The sequence below is a fragment of the Sceloporus occidentalis genome, unplaced genomic scaffold (genome assembly GCF_023333645.1).
Source record: "Sceloporus occidentalis isolate IW3139 unplaced genomic scaffold, rSceOcc1.0.p SCAF_25, whole genome shotgun sequence".
Taxonomy (NCBI): Eukaryota; Metazoa; Chordata; class Lepidosauria; order Squamata; family Phrynosomatidae; genus Sceloporus; species Sceloporus occidentalis.
Window position 1 is genome coordinate 1,925,535 of NW_028317005.1, and position 17,967 is coordinate 1,943,501.

Consider the following 17,967-nt stretch of genomic DNA (forward strand, 5'->3'; position numbering starts at 1 on the left):
AAATTTGCCAATTTAGAAAACAAAACAGAAAGTTCAGTAAAGCAGAGATCACACAGTTGTTAAGTCATAGAGATAGTACTTGGTGTTTGCTTGTGTGGGTGGATGTCAGTGTTTGGTGATGGAGTTTCAGGGGTGAGCATATGGTTAGTGGAACCTGAGAGAGGAAGAGTGGGAGAAAGCGTGTGTGTATGTGTAAGAGTATGGTGTTAGAGTGAGTGGGTATTAGATCACATTGGCATGTTAGTATGTGTGCATGTTAGTTACAGGGGTGCCAAAGAAATATAGCAACCAGATGCCACTAACTTCAGTAGTCTGTGTAACTTTTTTCAAGTCATGGGGTGCATTTGAAAATGATCAGATGTTATCGTGGGAGTTTTCATCAAATTATGGTACCTTATAATGCATGAATAAGTATTAATAAATGAAAAACAAACTGCCAATGTACATGGTAATAATCCAGTATCACACATTGTAGTAGCTGTACAACAGTTCAATTTTAAAATAAAACGGAATGATGTAAATGTCTCACTGCCAGGCTTATCTGTTATTGTACAATGAATTTGGATTAAATTGAAGATAACAATGGTAGTTAATGTAACTGAAAGTATTAGTGGAATTATCAGTTTCTCTAGAGAGTTCTGTGTGCATAGATAGCTTCTTACTATAAAGCGTATTTACTAATGTGGCACTTTGGATTGATGGTTTCCAGTTTTTATAATAGAGAAACTCTCAGCTGGTGAGAAGTATGGTACTTTTGTTTCATACAAGGCGACATTTTCTTAGAAAAGTGGTAGGATTTTGATCCTACTGTCCTGTCTAAGTGTATTAGTAAACTACAACACAAATGGCTTCCAACTAATATGCATCAGCATACAATAACTATAGTCCTGTGCGTGCTTTAATGTGATTGAAGTTCATAAACCCACACTAAATACTACGAAAAACAATTATTATATGATTGAGTTGTTTTATGCTACATTAGACCACGGTTAAATATTTTATTTAGCATGCAAAGTTGAATACCCCCTTCTTACTGTAAGATACTAGTTTCTGAATTTTCAGCTAAACTGTCTCAATGGAAGGTCTATTTGTTTATCTATAATCATATGACACAAGCATACCTGCCAACACTCCCAGATTTCCCGCGACAGTCATGTTTTGGGTCCTGTCCCATCAAATTTGGGTCTGTCACAGTGCATTACACTGTGTACAGGCAGCATTGCATTTTAACTGCATATGTCTAATACACACACATCCTAAACGCTTTTAAATGGCCTCCAAACTACCCAGTTTCTGTACCGAGTAGCCTAGTGCTCATGCTGCAGGGTCATGCAGAGTGTGTGGCCACGCCTTCTTTAGACTCCGCCCCTGACCAGTAAAATGGAGTGATCAGTTAAAACAGCTTCTATAGTACCAGGAACAGGCTAGGAACATTTGTTGTTTTTTGTGGGGGGGGAAGAAAGACCAAATGACGCGCCTAATTTCCAAATATTACAGCTTTCTGTTAAAATTTTGTCTGGGTAGAACAGTGCTTTTAGTGCAGCTAATATAAAAGCAGAAAAAAACCCTGTTTAATGCTTACATATTTTTTATTGTTATTTGTGTCTATGCAGTTAAATGTACAGCTCTTGTTTTTAGCATTATGCTGGTTAAATCATGGCGAATGCCCGACAACATAATTGGCAATGTACTTGACGGCCAACGTTGTTTCTTTGCAGGTATGTTTAATCTGAGACTCTGGGAGAAGGAATCCATATTCGCCTTGGTCCCGTAGCTCAAAGGTAAAGCTGTACTTTATACCTTGGGTGTAAGCCCAGTCGTCAGATGAGCCGGATGTAGGATCTGCAATGTACAAGGACAATGAAGCGCTTACATATGACATCACAAGTAAATGATTTATTCCTAAAACTAACACATGCATCAGACCTTAGAAAACAAGTGGGGACCATAACCCCATGCGTCGTTCAAAATCAAATGATATGGTAGCCTTGCTGTATTAAATAAGACCTTAAATTAAAGACATGTTTTAAAACATGTTATGCAATATGTAACTTTTTTTACTCAAACTCACAAAAATAACTTGGAGGTACAATTTCAAAGACAAGCTTTTTTTAAATTAGGGGTTTTTATTTTTAGAAAAAAAAATATTGTCATTGGTGACTTTGAATGCACAATTTGAAGACCTGTATTAGGGACCACCTTCTGTGTACACATATTTGAAAGTCACATGATTGTTTGCAATTTTAAACTGATATATAACATTCTACATCTACTAGCAACCAACTCATATTGCCTAAAGCATACAATGATCATTGCCCAACCTAGAAGCTTACATACTTTTTACCACTTTAAGTCTGCTTTCAGTCCTTCCTAACTGATTAGAGGTGGGTAAGCTGTCCAGCACATCATCAGCTGAGCTAGACTCAGGGCCGGCCTTAGGGGTGTGCGACCTGTGCGACCGCACAGGGCGCCATGGTTGCAGGGGCGCCTGACCGGGACTTAGATTAAAGCATCGGTTTTTTTTTTTTGTGTTTTTTTAAAACTTTATTTAACATCATTCATGTTAAATAAAGTTTTAAAAAAAAAACGACGCTTAAATCTAAGTCCCGGTCAGGGGCACCGAGCGGTTGTTCGTGAAGTTCTCGGCAACCGCTCGGCGCCCCTTACTCTCCGTGACTCCGTCGCTGTGCCGGCATCTCATGTTGAGCGCCGGACTATTCCGGCGCTCAACATGAAATGCCGGCACCGCGGCAGAGAGAGAAGACGGATGCCTCCCGCTCTCACCGCAGGACTCCGGCAACAAGGTAAGTGGGGGGGGGTGTAGTTTGAAGGGGCAGGGGGGGGTGTAGTTTGAAGGGGCAGAGAGGGGGGGGTGTAGTTTGAAGGGGCAGAGGGGGGGGGTGTAGTTTGAAGGGGCAGGGAGGGTGTAGTTTGAAGGGGCAGAGGGGGGGTGTAGTTTGAAGGGACAGGGGGGGTGTAGTTTGAATGGGCAGGGGGGGTAGTTTGAAGGGGCAGAGGGGAGGGGTAGTTTGAGGGGCGGTAGTTTGAAGGGGCATGGGGGGGTAGTTTGAAGGGGCAGAGAGGGGGGGTAGTGAGGGGGGGGCGCCAGAGAAGTAGTCCGCACAGGGCGCCACAACGCCTAAGGCCGGCTCTGGCTAGACTAAAGGTGTTGCGGAGGTTGCTCAAGCAGAACTTACTTCTAGAAGTCATAGGTCTCCACTTTGGTGTGAGAAGTCACATAGGTCTATTCTGTACCAGATTGGACCCCTCCCTTGCCATGCCAAGCATGGTCTAAGTAGGAACCTAGGTTAAGCCCGACTCAAGCCTGCACCGACCCTCTCTGTCATGCTGTCAATTTTCATGTTCCATTTCCTCTTTTTAGAGTTTAACCTTTTACTGGTACATGAATGTGCAACCCTGTACTCCAGGGGTTTCAAACAATTCAACAATGTGCACTGTTACTTAATTAACACCATATTTGACCACCATGTATGTTTGTATATCATTCTCCTAGGACTGTGCAAGATGTGTTAGTGTTTTATGAATAAAGGCTTGCACTTATAACAGAAAATCTGCTTACAAATTGTGGAAGCCGAAGAACCATAGGTATATTTGGTTCCATAGAGGCTACGCAGTCTAGACACAGCCACTGTGGCAACTGAATCCTATTGTAAAAAGAAGATACATTGTTGTTAGTATTAGATTATTATATTTACAATACATATAAAATAAGATACAGTATTTGACTAATGTGTGACAATAATTTTGTACAATAGGAAGAACTCTTGGTTTCAACAGCATTTGAGTTCTAAAGAATATCAACACAGAAATGTATATTAACAACGTCTTTACATAAATATGTAAACGATATCCAATATAAGTTTGCTCATTACATTAGCCTGCTAAGAAGTCTATCCTACTTACATTAATTATTTAAAAGTAATCATTAGAACACTATATGGTCTATATCAGAAACATAAAAGATGTTCCATTAAATATATTTAACCCCAGAAACATAAAACTAAAACTGCCCCAATTACCATTGTATCACTTGTTTGAAAAACTGTGGGGAAGGTATGGTGTTCTCGTTCTTGATTGTTATATATATACTATAAAGTACTATGTGTTTATTCTTTTTAAAATATTTTAGGTCACTGGCTGTTATATTACATTTATTTATATAGTGCCAGAAGATTCCGTAGTACCTTAGGAACGGGTACAGAAAATATGATATAAGACGCATTAAAACATACTAGTACAGAGACAGAAGAGAGATCTGCTCCTGCAAGCATACAATCTGTCATCATATTATATAATTTTATTTGGCTATATCTAATGATATCCAATCAAATCTCTGTAAATGTAAGAATTCTTCATGTTGTTGTAAACCCACCAAGTCTTTTGCATTTGGTGGTAGCTCATATGTGTAGGCATAGGGGTACAGAAGCATCTGGGAATATGAGTGGATACTGATATAGGCCTTGATTGTATTTGCATGACGTTGGATGAAACTGGCTATAGTCTTGGTTTCCTTCTCAGACTCGGCAGAAGGTCCACAGTAGATATCAGAACATGGGTCATCCTCAGAGCCAACCTCTGCATGAAAAATAATATTAAGAAAAGATAGCCTTGAAATGAAGAATAGCAAATAATATGATTTTAATGCTAGAAGGGTAAGGCATGTTCAGATAAGAGTAAAACACGACAAGCTAGTAGAAGCTTGAAGAAAAAACATTATATGTAAAGGGTGTTTTCAGCCTGTATTAGTGGGAGGGGTCTCAGGGAGTATTTATACCCCCTTCTGGACCCTCTCATTCAGGGCATTTCGTTAATGCTGTTGGAGGGTTTTATTACGGCTTGCAGGGTGTTCATCTAGGGCTTGCAGGGTGTTTTGTTGCTGTCATTTCTTCATTTCGCTGCACCTTGTCTAGTCTTTCACCTCCCTGGGCATTCCTCTCTGTGCCTCATGACATAATCACTTAGCATTCCACCTCCTTCTTCTTAAGACTGGGTAAACTGTTTAGATTCCTTTCATCTGCTCTTGTCGGCACAGGTGTTTCGGTTTGTTTAGGGGGAGGGGGGATCGTTTAGAGGAAGGTAGTCAGAGCTGCTTGTTTCATGTGCAGAAAGGGGCTGCATCTTGTTTAGGGGAATCTATCCAGGGCTGTTCAGCAGCTCTACTCGTTTCATGTGCAGGGAGGGAGGGCGTCCCGTTTAGGTAAAGCTGCTCAGTATCGGTTTACCTTTTTGCACCTTCTGCCACACTATACCCCCTTTAGGACCCTCTCCTTAGGGGCATTTCACCCTCAGTCTCTATTCTCTTTATTTTCTCTTTCCTATCCCTCTTACTTCTCCTTTATGAGAGGTAGGCCCTATCCTACCTCCAAAGGGGGGCATTTGGGGGTCTAGGCACATTTCAGACCCTCTGGACATTCGCTCATGTTTTACCCCTACCACAATGAATAGACACATTCTGAATATTTGATATGTTGCTGTCCCCTGGATAACCCACCTCAGAGCAGATGTCCCTGTACATTTTGTCACCCTAAGTCCACCTCTGGCCATGTTATATATACTCATTTTATGGCTTAGTGCTGGTGTTGATACTTTGTTAAGGACTATTGATCAAAGAATGTCCTGTATGCTCCTGTATCAAAGAGTACAACAAATATACGTAATGGGCTTAACCCCTTGCCTGGACAGGCCAACTCATGCCTTGACATAACACCCCCCTCACTTTCCACAAGATTATAGAGTGCGTATATGGGACTTTGTGCCCATTCATCCAAATGAGCATTTTTGAGGCACTAATGCTGGACGAGAAGTTCTGGCTCACAGTCAGCCTTCCGATTTAACCTAAAGGTGTTCAATGGGGTTATGTCAGAGGTCTGTGGGGGCCAGCCAAGTTCTTCCACACCAAGCTCCTCCAACCATGTCTTTATAGACCTTGCTTTCTGCATTGAGGCACAGTCCTGCTGCAACAGGGGCTTATCCAAACTGTTCCTACAAAGTTTGCCAAACATTAGGAGCGTACAATTGTCTAAACGTCTTTATATTCAGTAGCATTAACATTACCATTCACTGGAACAAAGTGGCCTAGCCCAAAGCCTTGAAAAACAGACCCAGACCATTATCCTTTTTCCACCAAACTTTACTGTAGACACCATGCATTCTGGTAGGCAGCGCAAAATATGATACTTAAGGTCATAATTTTCTTACCGCACCATGATATGTTAAAGTTCCTGTTGAGATCTGTGCCAAAACAGTTACCACTAGGCTCTGGGGAACGGTTCTTTCTCCACATGCGATCCTATAAAAATATTATGAATGAAATATATACTGTATCATCCACTAACTGACTCTAATAAACAAAAACATTGGTACCCACTTTTGTTTATAGAAGCTATATTTTACTATAACCTTGTGTGCCTATGAAATTTACATATTATTTACAAGTGCTCTTTTTAAATCTGTAATAGATGTTTACTATAGCTGTAAACAACGTGAATGATGCAATATACATAACTAAGTGGCCCAACTATTTTATAGAGATAGAAGACAAGGCCCCCTATAGAAGATCACCACCTCCTCTCCCACCTGAGCATGGTGGGTAACTAAATCAACCTGAGGGGAGCAGGGCACATGTACATCCCCTCACTCCATCCTTTGCTCAGAGTTAAAATTTGTAAAGTGACTCTACAGAAGGCACAGACCCCAGTGTTTTGAAGGATGCATTGCAATGTTTCCTCCAAACACTGGGTGAATTCTGGAGCGACCAGTGTCCATTTTGTGTTCCACTGCCATGGGATATGGGCAGATAGTTTTTTGCCAAGGGGGTGCACAATGATTTCCATTATCCACCCTTGTGGCACCCAAATGATGCTTCCATGATCCTCATCCTCCCATATCTTGGGAGGTTTGTTTATTTTTTTATTTTTACACTACCTTCTCTATCCCATGGGGCAAGGATAGAGGGAAAAGGAGAGGCACAATATGGGCTCTATGCCTCTCCTAAGGTTTTTAAGGCTTTTTAACCGCCACTTACCACAGTTGGTTGGTTGGAGGAAGGAGGGGCAAGGATGCCCTCAAAAGGGCATTTTGTTTATTTTACCACCCATCTCATGGGAGAGGCATGGCTTGGAGCCTATTTTTCATATTGAAGCCTCCGTCCCTCTGACTATGGAGGTATACTTTTTTTTCTCCCTGTGGATGCATGGTAATATTAGCTGAATGGAAAATGCATTTGCTAGCAGGTTAATGCATTTCTAAGTTGCTTGTTTTTTCAGCTTGCTTTGAGTTAGACTTTTAGTGAATAGACCCCGCTGTCACTGTAAATTACAATATATTTTGTTTTAGATATATATACTGTACCTGTCATCATTTAAAAACCATTGCCACTTCTTACAGTCCTGTGAAAAAGAAAGTACACCCTCTTTGAATTCTAGGGCTTACATATCACTCATGGCTTCTCCAATTTGGCTTTATTTTTGTTGAATAAATCATGACATGGTGTAATATGCCATGTGTTGTTGTTTAACTGAGGATGTATGTACCTAATTTTTAGCCCTGCTAACAAACACATGTTAGTTATTATGTCCTGATAAGTAACACCATAGAGTGTACTTCCTTTTTCACATAACTGTATAATAAATTGTTATAAAGCATGTTTTCTAAACTCACCTCTGTCCAGGACCAAACATAACCATCAACGTTCAACACTGGAAGAATGTAGAAGTCAAGTCTGTTCACCAGCCTTTTTATGATTCTGTCCTTTGAACGTCCCTTAATGAGCTGCACAGAGACAATACAGAAGTAGGTCAGCATGTCTTTAACTTCACAAGGCACTGATATGTCAAAAAAGAAATAATCCAATTGATGATTAAAACGTTAGTATTAAAGACATAAGTGGTTATTCCAAATTTCATATCAGTCCAGCCATGGAGGAGGAAAGATGGTATGTGTGTGGTATAAGAAGTAGACTTGTGCATTCGTCTTCGGGCAAACATGAAAACGAACACGAAGAGTGCGTTTTCGTGTTCATTCCGAAGACATGCCGAAGAGAAGACAGCGGCGGTAAAACGTAGGCGAAGACGAAGACACACACCACGAAGATCTTCGTGATCGTCTTCGTCTAACACTCTCCCCGGTCCCTTCCCCTTCTAACTTACCTTGTACCTTGGCATCGCGGCAGTTCACAGAAGTGGAAATCCGCAGGTTCGCCGTCACGGGTTACAGGGCAGTGCGAATGAGCCTATTGGTCGCCTATAGGGACCTCCTCTGGCATCAACCCATTGGATTTCCACTCCCGTTAACCCCTTCGATGCTGCGTTAGATAACGGGAGCGGAAATCCATAGGTTAAAGGGCTGTGCAAGCGACCAATAGGCTCACTCGCAGTGAGACCAGTGGGATCTGCCGGGTAAGTTGCAGCATTGGGGTTTTAAAAGTCTGTACGAGCGACTCTGTTGGTCGCTCGTACAGACTTTTAAAACCCCAATGCTGCAACTTACCCGGCACATCCCACTGGTCTCCCTGTTCTATCAGTTAAATGTCCGTACAAGCGACTTTATTGGTCGTTCGTACGGACATTTAACTGATAGAACAGAGAGACCAGTGGGATGTGCCGGGTAAGTTGCAGCATTGCGGTTTTAAAAGTCTGTACGAGCGACCAACAGAGTCGCAACTTAATGAAGCAACTTGTCCGGCAGATCCCACTGGTCTCCCAGTTAATAAATGATAGAACAGGGAGACCAATGGTATCTGCCGGACAAGTTACGGCACCAGGAGTTTAACTGTATGAGCGACCCTATTGGTCGCCAGCAGGGGGCTCGTCTGCCAATGGCAGACAAGCCCCCCTGCTGACGACCAATAGAGTTGCTCATACGGACATTTAAACTCCTGGCGCCAGAGCTGCTGCGGTACGCGTTAACCCCGTATTAACCCCTTAACCGGAAAAAACGAAGAAAAACCGAACACGAAGAATGTCCACGAATATTCGCCCGAAGAGAAGACAGGAACAGGCGAATATTCGCGGGATCCGAAGATTTTTTTTCACGAAGACGAGCACGAAGAGCCCCCTGGTGCCCAAGTCTAATAAGAAGTGTTCGAGATGCCATCGGCTTAGGGTAATGTGAAACTGTCTCTGTAGCCTGCATCATGGATCCTCGTAGATCAATAGATCTCTAATCTGCATATTTGCCAGTGTAACATAAGTGTATTTATCTGCATTTGGATTGTGTGGTTAAGGTCTGCGTGTTATATGGAGTTGGGGATAGAAAAGGGAACTTTCTTCTCCAGATGGTGAATAAAATTGATAAAATTCACATTTTGACATGACAAAAGGCATATTTAAATACATCTAATGTTTTTGAATTATACAAATAAAATACTTTTAATATCAATAGTAACAGTTGATGCAGTTGTCGCTAACTGTTTTTATACCATATTCATAAAAATAATATGTTCTGAGCTATACCTTTCTGGTGATTTGGGAAAGTCTATAAAATCATTGTGATTTTGAACGTGAACCCATGATTTATTTTTTTTATCACCTTGATTAAATGATTAAATGAGAATAACTGAAACCAGTGATGTAAGTATGAGAATTACTTACCTCTTTAACAAACCATTGACAGAACGCGGGAGAGATCCATTCTCGTGCATGTATTCCACAGTCCATGAAGATTGCTTTGGATTTAGGAACTGTTTTTTGTTTTCCAACCTTATTATGTCAGAAAAAAAACCAATCACATACAAACATAATTATTATTATTATTATTATTATTACTATTATTATTATTATCTTTTATTTATATAGCGCCAACAATCTATGCAGCGCTTAATACAATGCATATATTCAAGGGGTATGACAAGACAAGAATTCACAGACTAAGACAAACCGATACATTCGGTGGAGAGATCCCGGCTCGCAAGCTTACAATCTTAAGGGAATGGGGTGACAAACATAAGGCACAGAGAAAGGTGAGAGGTAATGTGGTGGTTGTATCAATATATAATAAATATAACAGAAATGAGTTGTGTTGCCAGTAGTCTCATTTTGTAAGCATGAATTGTTAAATACAACAGCCAGTTCTCTCCGTTGACTAGGCCTCATCCTGCGTGACGCACCCTTTTTCCATTGCAAATAGGGCAAATTAAAGAGCATAGGTTATCAGGTTTGCACTCTATTACAATGTTTTTTTACCGCACTGCCAAAATGTATCCAACTCATTAATACTTCAAGGTTAGGCAGATGCATGTTTTCTGTTTCACATGATCACTATAAACTATTCTTTCTAAATTGATATGTAAACTTACTGAATTACTTTAATCATATGCTTATTAACATAAACAAATGTTTGTGTCAAGTGACGTTAAAAAAAAAAAAGTAACATTTGAAATAGCACATAGACTACAATCACATTTTATTCAAGGTATATTACTATATTTCCCTTAGGCACCAATTAAACTGTACGAGCCCCTTCATGGATGAAGGTATTTTGGGCGGGAATTTTTCCTATGATTATTCCTAGGTGTGCAGCTATGTCAGAAGCCCCTTTTCAGCACAAGGGACTGTATGTCATGCACAGAGGTCCCCTGTCCTCACTAGTCCAGCCTTGGTCTGGCTTGGCTACCCATGGGGAAAAGCACTGCAGTAAGTAGCCTGAGTCTGAACAAGATTCTTTTATCAACAATTGGTAGAAAATTTGAATGTTCCATAAGATCATATCGATTTAGTATGACCTTTGTTACCATGAAGCTTTTCAAGCATGGAATATAGCAGAACATAAATATTGGGCAAAATATGTATTTTTTCTGCTCATTTTCTTTTTACAGTTGGTTATTCAGTTTGTGGCAATATTTCTTACCTTTTCATTTGTTTTTTGTCACAAATGTGTTTCACCATACACCTAACAGCAACAAATAGGCTACAGTGGAAACAATAATCTCTCTTGCGCTGCAATCACATTTAATCAATCTGAGTTCTAAGTGTTTTTTTAGATTATTCTTATATATGTCTTCTCCTTTAACCACCCATCCTCACCTTCAGCAAATACATTGGGCGTCCTTCAAATGTTTTACCAATTTCAAGACGCTTGACTAAGGTGGGATATTTAGAAGCCATTTTGCTGGTCCAGTCAGAAATCTGAAAGCAATAGTGTAAAAATGGTGTAAATTTTATTATTATATCTCATAGATTAAAGTATTCATTTCATGGGATCAATATAATGTGTAGGATTTTTATATAATATATAGGTAAAGTGCTGAGATGAAATTCAGCATATCTTCACAGGTAAAACCGTATAAAATACGTATCCAGCCAATGTCTCTTTTATTTTCTCAAGAGGTCACTGGAATAAATCACAGTGATCCACCAAATCCAGTATTTATATGTAAAAAGTCAACTTTTGAACTTTATATTTAGTGTCTTGACATTGATTACCCAATATAAAATATTACATGCTTTTTATTGGCAAATATTAGCAAGCAAATTTGCTAAGAGGTGTAGATGTGCATAATGTTATTAATAATTTGAGATGAATAATCAATAGCAACATTAGCTAGAAAAATACCATCACGTGTAAAAACAACACCAATCAACTATGTTCAAGTGCCCTACCTTCTCCCAATCATTGTAAATCTCATAGCGATGCTTGTTAGACTTCTGCAACTTCTGGATATCTAACTGCGCTTCGATGCCTTCCTGAAGATTGTGAAACAAAACTCTAACAACATAGAAATATTGATTACTACAATAGTAATGCTACTTCTACTACTACTATTACTGCTACTACTACTACTACCAGTACTACTGCAAAAAAGTAGCAATTTACTTTAGGAACAGTTAACATTTTAATGTATGCAGTGTATGATAAAGAACAATATTTTTATTAGGATTAAGACAGTAAAAAAGGGTCAGTTGGCAACATTAAAAAGTTTGAAACAGACAAACAGATAAAATATGTCAATATTAAATGCAAAAAAATAACTTTAATGGGACAATATCCCTGGGAGCCCCTACACAATGCCTATGAAAATACTTTGTAAGTACTTTTGCACAATGTATTAACTTTTTCACTAGACCCTGGAACATGGTTCCATTGATGTAACAGACAATGTCTCACTTACTCATACTTAACTGTGTTCTGCTCCAAAAGAAGTTGAACTGATTCTGAATGATTGACATTAACATGAAAATCTACTGTCATTTGGGGTGTCACATGTCTTACTGTATCTGGGTGCCAGAAATCCAGCTAAAAAACAACGATGTGTTCATATCATTATCCACCAATCAGATAATTACATAGACTTGAGGATCGTTTTTACTGTTTGTAGAACACTTGAAAGAATATGTACTGTATTGTTAAAACATTTTAATACATGGGGCTAAACGAAGTACAGGAGGGAAGCATATTTTTAAATGAGGAGAAACGCAAGATCAAAAAGCCCAAAGAGTCCAAGGAGCAAGTGTTAAAAAGTAGAACACCAGTATGCTGCCATGTATCATTTTTATCTCCTTGATACACAATTGTATAAACATTTTTTTATTACAATATTTATTGCATTTACAGTATATTATACCGCACTCAATTGAAAGGCTTTATTTCCCCAGCAGCTGCGATACATGTATTTATGTTCTCCTGCACATAGGAACAGAAGTTTAATTTGGGTGAGGTGGCCCAATAGGGGTGCCTCACAGGCAACGAGAATGACGGCATGCACACAAGGTATATGTCTGTCTGCGTTGTTGTGTGAGCCCCTCACTGCCATTGTAGGTGAGGGAGTACAGGCAAGGGAGGGCTTCAGAATAATAAGAGAAGTCAGTGTGTTTTTTGACCCTATGAGTGCAAGTGTGCAACACGTACATTGAATAAATGAATCATTCATTTACTACATATAATTGATGAAAGGAAGGGCAATACAGCAGCTGCTGTGGAAGGCGGTTATAAAATAGTTTAGAAACATAAGAGGACAAATTGATTTGACCATGTATCTATATGTGCCTAGTCAGGAAAGGTTAAGAGGACTCTTACTGCAACAGTAAAAATCACATTGAATAGAAATGCATTGCTCAGCCTATTCACTTAAACACTTGAGTCATTTTATAAAACATGTTGCTAATGAGTATGTATGTTTCTTTCCAGAAAGAAGGTGAGAGGAAAGGTTCTGATGTGACATGGAAATTCTGCGTGTGTGGGGCTGATTATGTTTCCTTAACCCCTTAAGGACAATGGGCGGGACCTAAACCCAGTGAAAACAATGCATTTTGACATTTGTCATTAAAGGGTTAAGATGCGCATGTTTGAGTGTATGCCATTTGGCTCAGAATATTGTGTGTGTTAGTTTGTGGAAGTGTTACTGAAAGTGGTCTGTATGTTTGAGTGTAGCTAAGAGTGGGCAATGTATTTGAGTTTACTTGTAGGACAACACATGGTCAGTCTAAGTGGGCAGTTTATTAATTTATGGAGTATAAAGAAGATGGTAGGGGGCCTGATGAGGGTGGTAGAGTGTTTAGTATTGTGCTGCAAGTTGTTTGAGTGCATGCCTCTGACTGCTACAAAGTCTTCTGAATTTTTATACTCCATTATCACTTTTATGTGTGCAACACCTCCAATTTTGTAACTATTTTTGTGTGTATGTCTGTCTGTGAGTGCTGTGACTTATGGTATTTTGTGTCTATTGTGTGTTTGAAAGCCGTAGACTATAAAGCTACACTACAGTGCGTATTTGCATTATTTCCATTACATTGGTAATTCAGTCTTCAGTTAGTAGACATATATACATATATACTTTAAACATCCAATAGCTAAACATCAGGATTAACACCGTCACTATTAATATTAACCCCTTCAGTACCGGGACGTACCTGGTACTTCCTGGTTAACAGTCACCTGTAGACCGGGACGTACCAGGTACGTCTCCTCCAAAAAACGCCCCCACATCACCACAATCGCGGTGATCGTGGGGGCGCTGCTGCTGCTGTCTGCCCAGGAGTCCTGGGCAGACAGCACAGCCTGTCTAAGCCCGCCCCCAAGCCCACGATCACTCCCACGGAGTGATTCTCTAGGCAGAAACTGCGATTGCAGCTTCAGGGAAGGGTGGGGGGGTATTGAATGGGTCCCCACACAAGTGTGGGGACCTGATCCAACACCCCCCTGCTGCCTGATCGCTCCATGAGAGCGTCAGTGCAGCGTTAACCCCTTCAATGCCGCCATCGCGGCATTGAAGGGGTTAATTCCCGTTTTTTAGGGGGTTCTGCTGCTGGTGGTCTGCCTGGAAGCCCAGGCAGACCAGCAACAGCAAAAACGAGCCCCCAGAAGTCCTCTGATCAGTCCTGTAGGACTGATCAGAGAGACTCCTCCCCTACAATCTCCAGTCTATTGGAGATTGTGTCCCAGCTGCCAGAGGCAGCTTCAGGGACAGGGAGACAGGGTTCTTTGGTCTCCACATGAGTGTGGAGACCAGACCTCCCCCACCCACACATCCTCAGTTAACCCCTACCCCCCTCTTCCTCAATTAACCCCTTCAATGCTGCGATTGTGTATGACCCCCATCGCAGCATTGCAGGGGTTAATATTAGTCCCCACAAGCTTGTGGGGACTAAATATCAATCAATGCTGTGCTTCAATGGAGCATCAGCATTGAAAGAGTTAAAAAAAATAAATAAAATAATAATAATAATAAATTAAAAAAAATAATAATAATAATAAAAAAATAATAATAAAATAATAATAATAATTAAAAAAAAATAACAGCACTGACCTGAAAGTCCAGGGTGCTTCCAGGTCAAATGCTGGGCTGATCAGATCACTCCTGGCCAATAGGAGTGATCGGATCATTATGGCAGCCCACGGATGACCCTGCTCTACAAAGAGAGAGGGGTCATCTAGGGTAATTATGAAAAAACACAAATTATTAATAAATGAAAAAATCATAATTATTACCTGATCACTTGTCGGTGACATTTTAAGTCGCTGATTATTGATCGGTCTCCCTGATTGATGTCAGCGGCCTAAACCTGTCACTTACAAGTAATCTGATGAAAAAAAATATTTAAAAAAATGTAAATGCACATGTTCCAGTTTTGCCCTCATAGCTTCCTCAAAAAATACATGAACCATGCATGTGAGGCCTTGTTGGAACCGGGGGGTGTTGGTGAACAAAATGTGGTGTTTTTTTTCCAGTGTTACACATATGCTGTGCAAGAAATAAATTGCAACATTGAAATGTATGCGTTAAAAACGCAATAAAATAATTTCCCTGTGAAGTTTGGCAGACATCAGTGAAGAAATGGCTGGCTGAAAACTGTCAAAACTACCCTAGTTGAACACCTTGACTCGTCTACTGTTCATAAATATATACTTTTATGGGGTAATTTACAGTGGGGGGGCTTCCAAAATGTCCCAAATGGGATATGGGCCCAGGAAACCAATTTCTGAAAACTTGCGCATGTTCCAGTTATGGCCTCATGGCTTCCTCAAAAAATGCATGAACAATGCATGTGAGGCCGTGTTGGAACCGGGGGGTGTTGATGAACAAAATGTGGTGCTTTCTTCCACTGTTGCACATATGCTGTGCAAGAAATAAATTTTAACATTGAAATGTATTTGTTAAAAACGCAATAAAATACATTTTCCGTGAACTTTGGCAGACATCAGTGAAGAAAAGGCTAGCTGAAAACTGTCAAAACTACCCTAGTTGAACACCTTGACTTGTCTACTGTTCATAAATATATACTTTTATGGGGTAATTTACAGCAGGGGGCTTCCAAAATGTCCCAAATGGGATATGGGCCCAGGAAACCAATTTCTGAAAATTCCAAATGTGAAAACGAAAATGCGCATGTTCCAGTTTTGCCCTCATAGCTTCCTCAAAAAATGCATGAACCATGCATGTGAGGCCTTGTTGGAACCGGGGGATGTTGGTGAACACAATTTGGTGTTTTGTTCTGCAGTTGCACATATTCTATGCAAAATATAATATAAAATCTAAAGCAACATTGCAACATATGCAAAAAAAACCCCAAAAATATAAAAATACCTCAAAATTTGGCAGCAATTGGCGATAAAATCCCTGTTTGAAAAGTGTCAAAATGACCCTAGTTGTACACCTTGACTTATCTACTTTTCATAAACATATAATTTTGGGGGGGTAATCAGTATCTGTGACAACTATTGCAGTTATTAGACTACCATGCCAAATTTGAAAAAAATTACATTTCAAAAACGTGATGCATGCCTTGCAATATTTGCCCTATACTGGTCAAAATAGATAAAAATCCTGGCCATGTTGGGTGGTTTCCAAATCAGGACAAGTTAATGAATATATTTGGGATAATTTTTTCCCATTGGTTTAATGTGTGTACAATTTGTATGTATACAAAACTGTAAAAAAATGCGTTTTTTTTCATTTTTTCCCCACTTTTTCCAGTTTTTTTCAAACAAAACAATGTACTACCCAGCTTACTATGGTTTCAAATGAAAGCCCTACTTGTGCTGAAAAAAACAATATATGATTTGTGTGGGTGCACCAATTGATAAGAGAGAAATTACAGTTGAAGAAAGACATGGCAAAAACACAAAAACGGCTCCGGTCCTTTAGCGACACCCTAGCTTAAAAATCCCGGTCCTGAAGGGGTTAAATTCCTTACAGAAAAACTTTAAAAAAGCACCCCCCCAAACAATATTACACAAAAAAACACATCACTATACAAATAACACGGAATTGAAAGAAATTTGTAACTTTTTGTCATTGGAATATGAATACTAACTTTACAAGGTTTTAAAACATCCTTACCTTGAATTTTTTGTCCATCTTTTGAATTAACACCACCTGCTCTTGTGTTTGAGGAACAACCCGAAATACCTTGTCTCTGAAATACATGACATGTATATGATCCTTGAATATCCCAGCTTGTTAGAGAAAAAGTGAATGGTACAGATGTTCTGTACTCTCTAATCTCTAATCTTAATTAAAAGTAAGATAAAAATATATTTATATTTACCGGTGAAAAGTCAAATTTGATGACACAAAGAAGGTTGCAGAGAAAAAGACCCAAACTCGCAAAGATTCCATAACTTTTGTTTTTTCTTTACGTCTTGGTATTCAGTGATACAAATGCATATTTCCTGTCAAGGTCTTTTGTATGTGTTATCTGATCACTGTAATCTCCTCTCTCTGTATATATTGATTTTGCATATGTGTTATACGTGCAGTTTATATATAAATATTAATCGATCATAGTTGAGGAATTTGCTGATTTTAGAAAAGTTTCCAAAGTTTTTCCTTCATTAAAGGAAAGTTTGGACAGTCTTTTGACAAGCCATACATATGCATTACTTATGATGAAATGCAAGTCCTAAGCAATAAATACTATGTTCTATGCAGTAATGTAGTATAGCTCTAAAGAATTTGTTGCTCCAACAAAACCATTGCAAAACCCACTGCAATGGTGTTACTGTTGTGCTGATTCTTTAACATGTTGCTTACGCTCACAAAGTGCTTTCCCGGCATAAACTTGCATTAGTCGAAGGCTGGCAAGAAAGCCCCAGGCGAGAGCATGGAGCAAGAAGGGCGCATGACTGAGGGGACGACAGGCAGCCCTCTCCCCCTCCCGTTTTCCTGTTTTTTAGTAAATTTGCTGAGTCAGCTAGGGGGGGCCGGCGGGCAATGTTGATTGACGGCCCTGAGCTGACGATTGATAGGTGTGCATCTACTTACTGTGCTTAGGGGTGGGGGTCACTATATATATGGGAGCCCACCCCGTTTAGGTCACTTTTTCGATTGACCAGGAAAGCTTTCCCTCCCTCCCACCCCTCTTTTTTCTGTTTCTTGGCGGTTGGTTATCAAGCTGGCATAGCGCAAGGGTTAACCACCTTAGGTGTGGTTTGACCCGTGGTGCACAGGCCCTCGGCCTAAGTGCAGGACACTCCTTGGGCTTGTGCCTTGGTGAATCCTAGCCGTGACAA

At 39.9% G+C, this 17,967-nt stretch overlaps 1 protein-coding gene across 1 annotated transcript; it reads right to left on the bottom strand.

Annotated features, from left to right (window-relative positions):
* Positions 1-1,654: 1,654 nt before the first annotated feature.
* Positions 1,655-16,813, bottom strand: LOC149300251 (mast cell carboxypeptidase A-like). The gene is made up of 10 exons (XM_089485262.1): positions 16,796-16,813; positions 12,128-12,252; positions 11,619-11,724; positions 11,043-11,144; positions 9,612-9,719; positions 7,681-7,791; positions 6,220-6,310; positions 4,394-4,596; positions 3,581-3,665; positions 1,655-1,842 (listed from the first exon to the last, which is right to left on the bottom strand). The coding sequence occupies exons 1-10, from the start codon at positions 16,811-16,813 to the stop codon at positions 1,655-1,657; spliced, it is 1,137 nt and encodes a 378-aa protein (XP_089341388.1).
* Positions 16,814-17,967: the final 1,154 nt, after the last annotated feature.

Bases quoted from the DNA above. Each gene is read 5' to 3' on its own strand.
- LOC149300251 (XM_089485262.1), bottom strand. The intron at 11,145-11,618 runs GTAGGGCACTTG...TATTGCTTTCAG, and splicing joins TTTACAATGATTGGGAGAAG to ATTTCTGACTGGACCAGCAA. The intron at 3,666-4,393 runs GTGGGTTTACAA...TTTTTACAATAG, and splicing joins CACCAAATGCAAAAGACTTG to GATTCAGTTGCCACAGTGGC.